General features: G+C 37.1%; 1 protein-coding gene across 1 annotated transcript; it reads left to right on the forward strand.

Annotated features, from left to right (window-relative positions):
• Positions 1-4,996: 4,996 nt before the first annotated feature.
• On the forward strand, positions 4,997-5,934 carry LOC127558218 (olfactory receptor 10A7-like). Its single transcript, XM_051991445.1, is given in 2 exon segments — positions 4,997-5,243; positions 5,246-5,934. Coding segments are annotated over 2 exon segments (936 nt in total).
• The last annotated feature ends 6,908 nt before the right edge of the window (positions 5,935-12,842 follow it).

The following is a 12,842-nucleotide window of genomic DNA, read 5'->3' on the forward strand; positions in this document are numbered from 1 at the left end:
GATGAAGAATTTATTTGAGCTTTTAAATGCCATATGAATGCACACATATAAACAAATATTTATTAAAAGCTTCCTACATGATAGTTACTTTATGTATGATATTAATTACTATGTAATTATAGTAAATTATAAAATTATATTATATATTATATGCTTATATGTGTATTATATTTATATAGGTATATATAATAAAATTATAATGAAATACTATATAATAAAATTATTATATAATACAATTACTATATGTATAATATGTGCACAAATATAATATATAACAAAGTAACTATTATATAGTAGGCTTTTAATAAATAGTTGTTGATTAAATTATTGATTGATAATCCAAATGAGAGGTGATAAGGGCCTGAATTTAGATGGTGGTCATTATGAGTGAAGTATGAGGATCTCACACTTTAAAAGAAAGAAGTGAGCAGAAATGAATGAATCTTAGTTGTCCATCTTCCTACACTGTCTTCACTTGGGAACTAAAGAGAGGGAAGGGTAATGATCTCATTTTCCCTCTTGGTTGGGTCCTATGGGGAGAACCTCTGGCATCTCAGTCCTAATGGCCACAGCCAAACATTGAAATTCCTTTCTCTTATGCATCCAGGCAGTTCCAAGTCTGGGTGAAACTTAAGGTAGGTCTGTTTCTTCCTCCTTTGGTGGGATAATTAGAATGAAAACATTTCTTTTCAAGCAGTGTAGTGCAGAGAAAGATCACTAGAACTAGTCTCAGGAAACCTGCATTCACATCATGAATCTGACATGGTTACATGGCCATGGGCCAATCATTTAACTCCAAGTGTCTTTCTTTCTACTTGAACAAATTAGAAATAATAATTACTATACTACCTAGTTCGTGGACTTGTGAAGAGACCCATATCTTTTGAACTTTTGAGTATTAATTGGGTATGGGGAATATATGAGTTACTATTCAGGAAGACAGGAAAATGAAATAGACTGATTGTCATTTTGCACCTATATGTATATGTCTCCTACTCCTACCTCACTGTTAGAGCTTGGAAAAAGTTTAGACCAATTTGTCCATTGGAAAGCTATATCTTGCCATCAATTGAGTATGAATGGGACTTCAGGAATAAGTCCTGAATCCTTACTGTTTGTCAGAACTTGGGGAAAATCATCTGATTTCCTCTGAACCTCAGTTTCTTATTTGTCAATTGGGAATAAATCCATCTCACCTTACTCTTTTGAGGAAAAGACTTGGTAAAACTTTAAAAGCCTTAGAAATGTTAGTTATTTTAATATTTTCTCATTGGTTGGAAGTAGAAATGGCACATGCTATTATCATTTGAGAGATGGATTCAAAATGATAGATGGAGGGATGGATGGGTAAGCAGATAGATGGATAAATAGATGAATAGCTGATAAGTGCACGTATGAAGAGATAGATGAAGAAAGATCAGTAGAACATTTACTGTATTAAGGATTTAGAATGTTTTGGATTCTATGCTAAGTGTTGGGGGATGTGTATAAAAAAGAAAACTAAACATTTCTTGTTGAGGTGATGAGAAAAGGAAGAGCAATGAATACTTACATAGAATTTTATGGTTTGCAAAGAGTTTTACATGTTTTATCTTATTTAATCATCACAACGACCTTGTAAGGTATGTACTTTCTCTTCATTTTACAGATCAGGAAATCAAGAGTAGGAATGATTTGTGGGTCCCATAGATACTAAGTGTCTAAGGTATGATTTGAACCCAGATCTTGCTAATTCTAAGTCTCATGTTCTAACCACTGCTCCACCAAGTGGCAACCTGCATCGAGAGTAAGGAGATTGATGATGGGGAGAAAGCTAGAAGTGGGATGGAATACTGGTTCCTAGTCAGGGAAGACAAAAGACTTCCCTTTTACAGGTGGGGGAAGCCAGGAGCAGAGCAACTCTTGTTCCATGGTGCCTGTAGATAAGGGTTATGCTTTTTCTCTTCATTATAAGGGTCAGGAACTGTGGCTCTGCCATTCACCAAGTGCCTTACTAACTGTATTTTGGTCACAAGTGGTAAGTGTGTAGAAAGGGTGTGGTGAGTGTATATAAAAGGTATGGTGAGTATGTAAGGAAGAGTGTGCTGAATATGTAAGAAAGTGTGTAGCTCAGAGCAATGGCACACATTTGGCCAAAAAAAAAAAAAAAGAGAGAGAAGTCTTGGGGGACCATGATCACTGTTTCTGAAATCTGGTGAATTGATCATCACTTAGAAGATGGATTAGGTTCATTCTGCATGGCCTCTTGTGGTGGTCGGGGGAAAAATAGTAAGGATGGTAGCAGTGGATTAAATGGAAAGAGCCACAGAGCTAGAGGCAGATACTGGGTGGTCAAATCTTAGTTGTGCTTTCTCTGACATCTCTAATGATTCTTTATCCTTATGAAGAGACTAGAAGAGAAAGTTTCTATCATTCTTTCCTGATTTATATTATACAGTTCTATATGATAAAGAAGCATATTTTCATTTTGTGTAAGGGAAAGGTTCCTAAAATTAGAGTTTTCCATCAATGGAAAGGATTCCAATGGGGAGTGAGTTCCATGTTATTGAAAATATTCAAGCAGCAAGGGATGAAGCATGTATTTATAAAGTGCCTATGAGGCAGCTAGGTGGTATGGTGGATAGAGCATTGATACTGAAATCAGAAAGCTCTTAATTCAAATTTGGCCTCGGACACTTACTGGCTCTATGACACTGGGCAAGTCATTTACTGTTTGCCTCAGTTTCCTCATCTGTAAAATGAGCTGGAGAAGGATATGGAAAGTCACTTTAATATCTTTGCCAAGAAAACCCCAAATGAGATTATAAAGATTTGAAGAGAAAGAAAATAATTCAATGGCAAATGTTCCAGGCACTGTGCTAAATACTTTACAAGTATTATCATCTCATTTGATCCTCATATCAAATATAAGGCAGGTATAATTATAAATTTCCATTTTACTGTTGAGGAAACTGAGGCAGATAAAAGTTAAATAGGAAGCAGTACAGACAGGCAAGCATGAAAGAAGGCAAGAAAGAAAGAAGGCATTTAGGCATTTATTAAGCACCTACTATATTCTGGGCACTGTGCTAAATGCTTTGCAAATATATTACTTAACAACAGTAATAGCTAAGATTTATATAGCTGAACTTTACAATTATTATTTCATTTGATTTTCACAGCAACATTGGTAAGAAGAAGCTATTATTATTCCCATTTTTATAGTTAAGGAAAGACTTTGTGATGTGCCTTAGATCATACAGCCAGCAAATGTCTAAGGTTGGATTTGAACTAAGGTATTCTTGACTCCATGTCAATTCTTTTATATTAAGTTATTATTATTAATATTCCCACTTTAGAATTGAGGAAACCGAGGCAGACAAAGTTTAAATGATTTTCTCAGGGTCACATAGTTGGTCATGGTCTGAGATAGATTTGAACTCAGATCTTTCTTCCTAATCTAGTCTTCTAGGTCATAGCACTTTCAGTCATCCCCTAATGGATAACAATAGAGAGGACTCTTGCTTCAAAGTAGAGGTTGAATTAGATGACCTCTGAGCACTCCTTCAGGTTCCAAGATTTATGAGATTTTTCAGAAAGTGTATATTGTTCCTTCGTGACCCCTGGGGAAACTGAGACAGACTGCACAAGACTCAGAGCTGCTAGATGAATCTTCATCTGCTTCCATCTTCCCTGTTTACATTTCATCATATGCTGTAAAAACCATTCCTTTGAACTTAGCTAAGATTCTTGTGACAGGATTGATATGTCAATGATGTTGAATTTACATCAATGAAGAAAGGAGTGATACTGAAGAAATCAGAGCTCTTGAGGATCAAAGTATGATGAGATTAGAAAATTCCCATGGTGAAAGCCATGCAATAATCCAGAGGTAGAGATACATAGAACATGGACAAGAGAGAACTTTTAGATGTTGGAATCAAGAAGATCACTAGGAATGGGAGAAAGCTATGAAAAATATTAATAATTTCATGCTGCTCCACAAGGGTGTCTTGAGATATTTCATGTATAAGGCACTGTGCTTGTGACTGGAGTTACAAAAAATGGCCATGAAATAATAATCCCCTCAAAAAGCTTATATTCTATTGGGATTGGGGATGTGTATATCGTTGTTACTGTCCAGTCATGTCTGATTCTTCTTAACTCCATGTGGATTTTTCTTGGCAAAAGTACTGGAGCAGTTTTCCATTTCCTTTTCTAGTGCGTTTTACAAATGAGGAAATAAAGGCAGAGTGAAGTGATTTGCCCAAGGGTATATAACTACTAAGTACCTCAGGCCAGTTTTGACTCCATTTTGCCAATTAGCTGCCTCTACATATTGAATGATTTCTGAGAAGGATATGTAGTAAATAGTATCATTAGATGACATTTGTACAGGTCTCTAAGATTTGCAAAGTACTTTAAATTCAACATGTCAAAAAAATTCAACATGTCATTTGATCTTTATGATAACCCTGTGAAGTAAGACATAATTGGTTCTTAGAATTAGGGTTAGAAGGAATCCTAGAGGTCATTAAATTCAATCCCCTCATTTTAAAAAAGAGTAAACTGAGGTGCAGGGAGGTTAAATGACTGGTTTAGAGTTAGCCTGTGTATGATGTGGTATTTGAACCCAGCACTGACTTCCTGACTCCATTGCTTGATTCTCCCTACCACACTGCCTATTTTACAAATGAGGAAACTGAGTCTTGGAAAGATTATGTAATTTTACCCTGATCGTCCACATAACAGCTTTCAGAAGCAGGATTGAAACTCTTTTTTCTGCTTTGGATTGTCAATATTGAAGGGCAAATATCTGATTCTTTCTTTCCACTGGTTTTTCTAATGTGCAGATACACACGCACATGCATGTATGCATATGTGCATATATGTATGTAGTTTTTTGCTTTTAGGCTCCTTTTGTATTCTTGAGCTCATTATTTCCCTTTCAGGTGGTGACTCCTCAAACATGTCTGGACTCTGGACATCGGTGCATCCCAAGGACCCCACTGAGAGTATGACTGGGAGGAATCAGACGTCTGTCATTGAATTTGTCCTCCTCGGTTTTTCCCATGTTCCCAGGTTGCAACCACTTCTCTTTGTGCTGTTTCTAGGGATGTTTCTAATCACGATGCTGGGAAATGGCCTCATTGTACTCTTGACTGTGGTTGACGCTGCCCTCCACACACCCATGTATTTTTTCCTCCGGAGCCTGGCTCTGGTGGAGATCTGTTTCTCATTGGACATTGTGCCCAGAATGCTAGAAATCTAGTGGCTGGAAGAGGCATCTCTTTGTTGGGCTGTGCCCTCCAGCTCTTTCTCATTCTGTCCTGTGTCACATCAGAGTGCTTCCTCCTGACAGTCATGGCCTATGACCGCTATGTGGCCATCTGCCACCCCTTGCACTATGGGATGCTCATGAACCAGAGGCTTTGTCTGCTTCTGGCAGTAGCATGCTGGGTGGCAGGCATCCCGGTCTCTCTGCTGTTCACTATTTGGCTCTTCCGCTTCCCATTTTGTGGGCCCCGAGGAGTTCGCCACTTCCTCTGTGACGTAGCCCCACTCCTGAGGCTGGTGTGTGCTGACACATCTGTCTTTGAGGCTTACATCCGGGTAGCCACAGTGCTTGTGCTCATGGTCCCCTTCTTTCTCATCACCGTATCCTATGGCCGTGTGCTGGTTGCTGTTGTGCGAATGCCCTCAGCCACTGGGCGCCAGAAGGCCCTCTCCACCTGCGCCTCCCATTTTGTGGTTGTGACCCTATTCTATGGCACAGCTTGTGTCATCCACCTCCAGCCCAAGTCCAGCTACTCTCCCGAGAGCAAGCAAGTTGTGTCCTTGTCCTATACCCTCGTCACTCCCATGCTCAACCCCATCATCTACAGTCTGCGGAACAAAGAGGTAAAAGCTGCCCTATGGAGAGTGTTGGGTAGGAAAAAAGGGCTGCCCAGATGACTTGAAATCCCTGTCTGTTATTGATTATAAGTAAGATGAAGGGAAGTGGAACTACCAATAATCAACATCAAAAGACCATCGGCAATGGGATTTCTTTCCAGGATTATCATTGAATCAGAGACTTCTAGAGCAAGGTGGAACCAAGGAGAATCTAGTCCAACCCCAGCCTGAAATAAGAATAGGTCACATATTTCCCAGTGGAAGATTTCTTGTGATTTGGAGCTCATTATTCCTTGAGTACAATATTAGACCCAACCCTAGTATCAGAAACCTTCCCAACATGAAGGGTCCAGAGTCACCTTGAAAGACATTTCATTTCAAACCTAGAAAGTTTGCAGAACTCATTATTTGAAAGCTCTCATCAAAGTAATTTCTAGTGGAAGTATAATTGCCGACTATGGAGAATATGCTTGTGCAGATTTCCACTAACCTTGAAAGCACATAGGCCACAAAAATTAGCACAGAAAACTTTTATTGAAAGGTTAATATTGGTAGCCAGGTGGCACCTTAATGGATAAATACCAGTTCTGGAGTCAGGAGGATCTCAGTTCAAATTTAGTCTCACTTGAAGCTTACTAGCTGACTCTTAACAAGTCAATTTCCTCATCCCCCCAAAAAAGAAAGGTTAATGAGCAAAAATTCACATCAGATCTTCCATATGAGCATTCATTCTAACAAAACATTTTATATAGTCACATTGGCCCAGTTGCTTTCTTTCCTTCTCAGATTTTTCTCCTATAATACATGTTGCTTCACACAGTTTGCCCACTAAGCAAGATTCCCACTACTCTCAAAAAAGACCCATTTACTCACATTAAGTTCAGATATAGTAGTCAAAAAAATTAATATTGTTTCTCTCTCAAGCTCCCAGAAGATCTGTGCTCCATGCCTCATTTGGGTTTGAATCGACAAAACACTTATTAATTATCTCTCAGATTCCAAGGACTTTCTGAAGCATATAGTTGAGATCTTTTTAATAAAAATAGAATGTATTCAGTTACATATAAAGAGGGAATGAGTCAGGGAAACTGGGTGTTCTCTTTCTCTGGAACTGGGATGGAAGAGAGAAGAAAGAATATTCTTGGTATTGGATACACATGAAATTCTAGAATTTCAAAATTTGAAATGAATGCAACAACCATTGAACTACATAAATTTTAAGTAGTCACACACTGTTTTAATAAACTGGTGAATTCTATGGACCCTTTCCTTAAAATAACTTTACTGAGATGAGCAGGCTGATTTCAGAAAAGCCTGGAAAGATTTATATGAACTGATGCTAAGTGAAATGAGCAGAACCATTGTATACAGTAACAACAAGATTATGTGATGTTCAACTGTGATGGACTTACTCTTTTCAACAACAAAGAGATATAAAACAATTCCAATAGACTTGTGAGGGAAAGCATTATCCACATTCAGAGAAAGAACTATGGTGACTGGATGTGGATCAAAATATAGTATTTTCACCTTTTTTGTTGTTTGCTTGTTTTTTCTCCTTTCTCATATTTTCCCTCGTGATCTGACTTTTCTTGTGCAGCATGATGAATATGGAAATATATTTCCAAGAATTGTACTTGTTTAAACTATATCAGTTTGTTTGCTGCCTTGGGGAGGCAAGAGAGGGGAGGAGAGAGAGAAAAATTTGAAACAGGTTTTGCAAAAGTGAATGAATACTTTGCACGTATTTATAAAAAAAGATACTATTACAAGTTTTTTTTTAATTAAAGTACTTAGCAAACCTTCAAGTACTATAGATAGATAGATAAATGTATAGAGAGAAATAGAGAGAGAGAGCGAGAGAGAGAATAATTGTAAAATGCTTAAAATCAAATATATAAGATTGCAATAGAAATCAAGAATGTTGAAATATGATTGTCAAATAATAAGAAAAAGCCCAAGTTTGATTAATCATTTCACATGACCACTACTCTGGCTCATCACCTATTACTTACACTATTATATCACCTTATTATTGGTGTTCTTGAATCCAGACTTCCCTTTATTGAATTCATTCTTCATACACCTGCAAAATTGATGTTCCAGGAGTATTATTCTGATCATTCTCTGGTCAGTCAGCTAATTAATCAATAAATATTTATTAAGGACCAGTAATGTAGGCACTGAGCTAAGCACTGGGGATACAAAAAGAGGCAAAAGACAGGTCCTGCTTTTAAGGAGCTCACAGACTAATGGGGATACAGCAAGCAAACATATATGTACAAACATGCTATGTACAGGATAAATAGGAAATAATTAACAGAGGAAAAGCACTAGAATTAAGAGGGGCTAGAATAGGCTTCCTATAAAAGACAAGATTTCAGTTGAGACTTAAAGGAACCCAAGGAAGTCAGTAGTTATAAGTGAGGAGGAGTATCCAGACTTAGGAGACATAGAAATGCCCAGATCTGAGAAATGATATGTCTTGTGCTTGGAACAGCCAGGAGGACAAAGTCACTAGATCAAAGAGTGTGGTGGAGATTAAGATACAAGAAGATGGAAAGGTGGGAAAAAAGGGCTGGGTGATGAGGTATTTGAATGACAAACAGCATTTTGAGTTTGAATTTGAATTTATTGAATATATGTCATTTTGCTCCAATAGACTGAAAGCTTCTTAAGAGTGAAGATCTATTTCACTTCTGGTACATGATCTAAGGGATAGAGAAATGGCCTAAAAACCAGATCTAGGTTCAAGGTTCATCTCAAACACATACTGATTGGGTGATCCTGATCAAGTCACTTAGAAACCTCTTTAAGATTTCAGTTTGCAGAATCTGTAAAAGTTCCTCTCTTGGAAAATCAAGAATTATTGATCTAGTGTAGATGCTGAAAAATGAAGTGATTGAAAAAAACAAAGATTTGAGCTTTTGAGTATTTTTGTTTATTAAGTAATTCATGTCAATTGATCCAGAAACACTGGATCCCACATATCAGAAGAGATAGACTTTTATACATTAAAAACAATCAAATAAGACCAATTGATTAAAAGGCAACAAAACAATGTTAGGTAATCTGGTTTCTAGTTAGATTAAAGATTAGGGACTTTTCAAGGCAGGAGGGAGAGAGTGAACAGGTACAATTCCCTGACTTCAGAAAATAAGTTGTTCCACTCCCCTAAAATGTCTGTACATGAAATCAATAACTGATTACCAGTATGGGGCCAGTTTTCAAATAAAACATATAGGTTGCTTGTGATGTACACTTGTGAGAAAAGTCCTTTCATCAATCTTTGGATCCGATAAAGTTTTTGATCAGCATAACCTATATCCATAATTAAGCATCTCTAAGCCATTGGTAGAGGTGGCCTAGCTTCCCATACATACAGGACTAGATTCATCTAAGGCAACAAAGTTGTTTCTCAGTGTTTATAATTGAATAATATTTTCCCAAGGGCAGAATTTGAACTAGATCCATAATTGAGTAAAAAGTACTGAATTTGCTCCAGAACTGAGTTACAAGTTAGTGGGATTCACTCAATTCCCACAATTAACTACTTGTTGTCCTAATCCTCTTAATTCCCTCAGTCCTGCTAGTATCTATGCTATTATACGTCTATAAAATCCTATTCCTACTCCTACCCCCAAACCTAGCACAGTAACTGGCACACCATAGTTATTTAATGAATGCTTATTAAGTGTTGTTAACTATGCCCTAAGAGCAGACACATGGCTAATCATCTAAGAAGCTGAGATTCACCCCTAATTCCAACTATTTTCCCACTTCACCACACTGTTTGAAGGGCAACTTTTTATTTATAGAGAACATGGGACTTAGAGTCTATACTTGCACTTGACTCTTTTTCATTTGCTCTGAATGTCACTTATCCACAACTGAACTTTTTTTCTCCTGCTCCCCAATATGAAATGGGGACTCATAGACTCATACATTTAGTGATATAAGGAACTTTAGGGGTTAGATACACATTTTGTAGATGAGAAAAATAAGACGTTGAGAAACTAAGATATTTCCAAACACTTAGCAAAGGACAAATCTAGCATTTGAAACCAATCATTGTTGAGTGAAGGGAACTTTGTAGACACTATTATGATCTAAAAATATAGATGATGATGATGATGATCTGGTTGAAATATAGAATATTCATGAGAATTGTTCTAATCAAGCCAAGGGGTTAACCTAAAAAATAAAGAAATTGGTTGAGAGATGTATAGGGCTGAAACTGAAAAAAAAGTGTGTTTAAATCAGACAACCGAGCACTTAAGGCTAATGATCTATTCGATGTGAGACAATGACTCTACTAGCATATGTTCTGGATAAATGGCTCTTCTCACTGTTTGGTGCTTATTGAATCGTTGGTGTTAAGATAATAGTAGACAAGGATTAGAGGGTGCGATAAGAGAGGGGTGAGAGAGTGACTTTGCGGCAGGATGAGGAGGAGAGAAGTTGGTGTCTTTGGACTCCAGAATCCAGGCTACATCTTTGGTGAGCCTTGTGCCAGTTTCCTGCTTCTTTCCCTTCTCCCCCTAAAGATCAAGGACTTTTACTTATCCTGACTCTGGCTGATCCTGAGGCCTCCAGGGAGCTAGCCGGGACTTCACAGAAATACATGATATATGTAGAAATAGGGATATAAAGATATATAGAGAGATACATACATACATACATAAATGCATTTGTATTATGAGTAATATATGCATTCACATATCTGTACACATGCATATGCATATACATATATTCACAAATGACCATTTTTCTTTACTTCCTAATAAATTATTTTTTGATTCTCTGCTGTTCACCTTATTTACTTTATTCTTCCCTTCCTACTCCCCAGCAACCTATATTTAAGAAAAGATATATTTATGTATACAAATATAGATATATAGATATGTACAAACACACACATTCACACCCACCCCACATACACACACGTCTTTCCTATCCTTGCTGACTCTTTAATTAAATTATCTCCATAACTTGCCTTGCTATTACTTAACTTCCTCCACCCAAGGATCCCTCCCTTGTCTTCTCCTCTCATCCTTTGCTTCCTCATTTGCTTATTCTTTCACCTATTTCTTTAGAGATTTTTGAGGGTGCTATATTCTTCAATGTATATATGTAGTGTTATCCTCAAACATAAAAAAATGTCAGCTGTTATTGTGTCTTAAAACCCATTCCTGATGTGAGTAGATTTTCAGAACTATAAGCCCTTCTTCCCCCTCTAATGCCTCTGTGTCTATTCTTCTTCTGCACCTCATTTGTATAACACGATTGTTATTTTTACCTTAACTCTGCCAAACTTTCTTTTGAGCTATCCTCCTATTGATGTGAATCATTTATACACACACACACACACACACACACACACACACACATACATACATATATACACACACACACACATGTAAAATAAATAATTTGTCCATGTTTAAACAATTTGTCCATGTTAAGTTTCTTAAAACTAATCATTGATATTGGCTCTTTTATGTTAAAATTTCTGTTAAGTTTAGATTTGGTTGATAGAAAGTCCTGAAAATTTGCAAGTTCATTGAATGACCATTTTTTTCTCATTCAGAATTATAGATAATTTTGCTGGATATGATATTTTTGGCCACAGGCCTAGTTCTTTTCATTGTCAGTAGATATGATTCCTGTGATCTTTTATTGTAGCTGCTGATAAGTCTTGTACAATTCTAATTGCAGCTCCACCATATGGAATTGGTTTTTTTCCCTTATTTCTTGCAAAATTTTCTTTCTGATCTGGGGGTTTTGAAATTTGGCAATAATATTCCTATGTGTTTTTCATATAGAATTCTTTGATGTGATGATCAGTGGATTTTGTTCTATTTCTACTTTACTCTCATGTTCTATCTTTCTAGGACAATTTTTTTTAGATTATTTCCTGCCTTATTATGTCAAGCTTCTCTTTTTGGTCAGAATTTTCTGGCCATGTAATTATTCTTATATTTTCTCTCCTTCATCTGTTCTCCAGATCTGTCATTTTTCTTATAAGATATTTCACATCTATTCTATTTTCTTATTTTTTACAATCTGTTTTGTTATTTCTTGGTCTCTCATAGTTTCACTGAATTCCTCTTACCCAATTGTAATTTTCAAAGAGTTATTTTCACCATCAAGCTCTAAAGTTTGATCTGATTTTGAAAATGTACTGGACTATCAGCAATTGTCCTTACTTTTATCTTGCCACCGAATTTCATGGACTTTGGAAGAGGGAGTGAGATTGATGACAGTTTCATGCAGTTCTGCCTCATTTAATTAATTCATTCACCAATCAAGATATTACCCCAACATGTCACTGGCTCTCTTTGAAAAAGGACAGGAAAGGACTCTGGGAAGATGGCAGATTAGGTTAGTAAATTTCAAGCTCTCCTAATTTCTCCACAAATAAAACAAATTTGTATCTGATGGCAGGAACACAGACTCTTGAAAAATCATGATACAACCTGAGAAGATCTGAAGAAAGGCCTTGGCCTGGGGATTAATCTGTCTGAAGAACAAATACTTCCAATCTAGCTCTACAGAAACATCTTGAAAAGACCCCTCAGGCTAGCTAAGTATAGCTGAAAGCCCAGAAGGAACCACAGAGACTTTCATTTCTCAGACTGACTGTGGAGTCCGGGTTTGAGTCCTAGAAGTCTGTGCAAAGCTTAACTGATTGGGAGCAATGGTCCAGCTGTACTGCTGAGACATAACCCTGGGTGAGAAGGAAACATCATCTGGTGAGTGCAGAAGCTGTAGGGAATGGGCAGTGCTGACTGTGGACACTTGTAGAAGGGTAGAGCTCTTGGTTTACAGTTTTTGGTCAGAGTGGAGAGCTGATTCAAAGCTTGAGGCACCTCCCCGCACACACACACACTCCACCATTAGAAGTACTTTCTTCTAAGCTTTCAAATAGCAAAATAATAATTCAAAAAGGAATCCCTAAGATGGGG

This window comes from Antechinus flavipes, chromosome 3 (genome assembly GCF_016432865.1).
Source record: "Antechinus flavipes isolate AdamAnt ecotype Samford, QLD, Australia chromosome 3, AdamAnt_v2, whole genome shotgun sequence".
NCBI classification, from domain to species: Eukaryota; Metazoa; Chordata; class Mammalia; order Dasyuromorphia; family Dasyuridae; genus Antechinus; species Antechinus flavipes.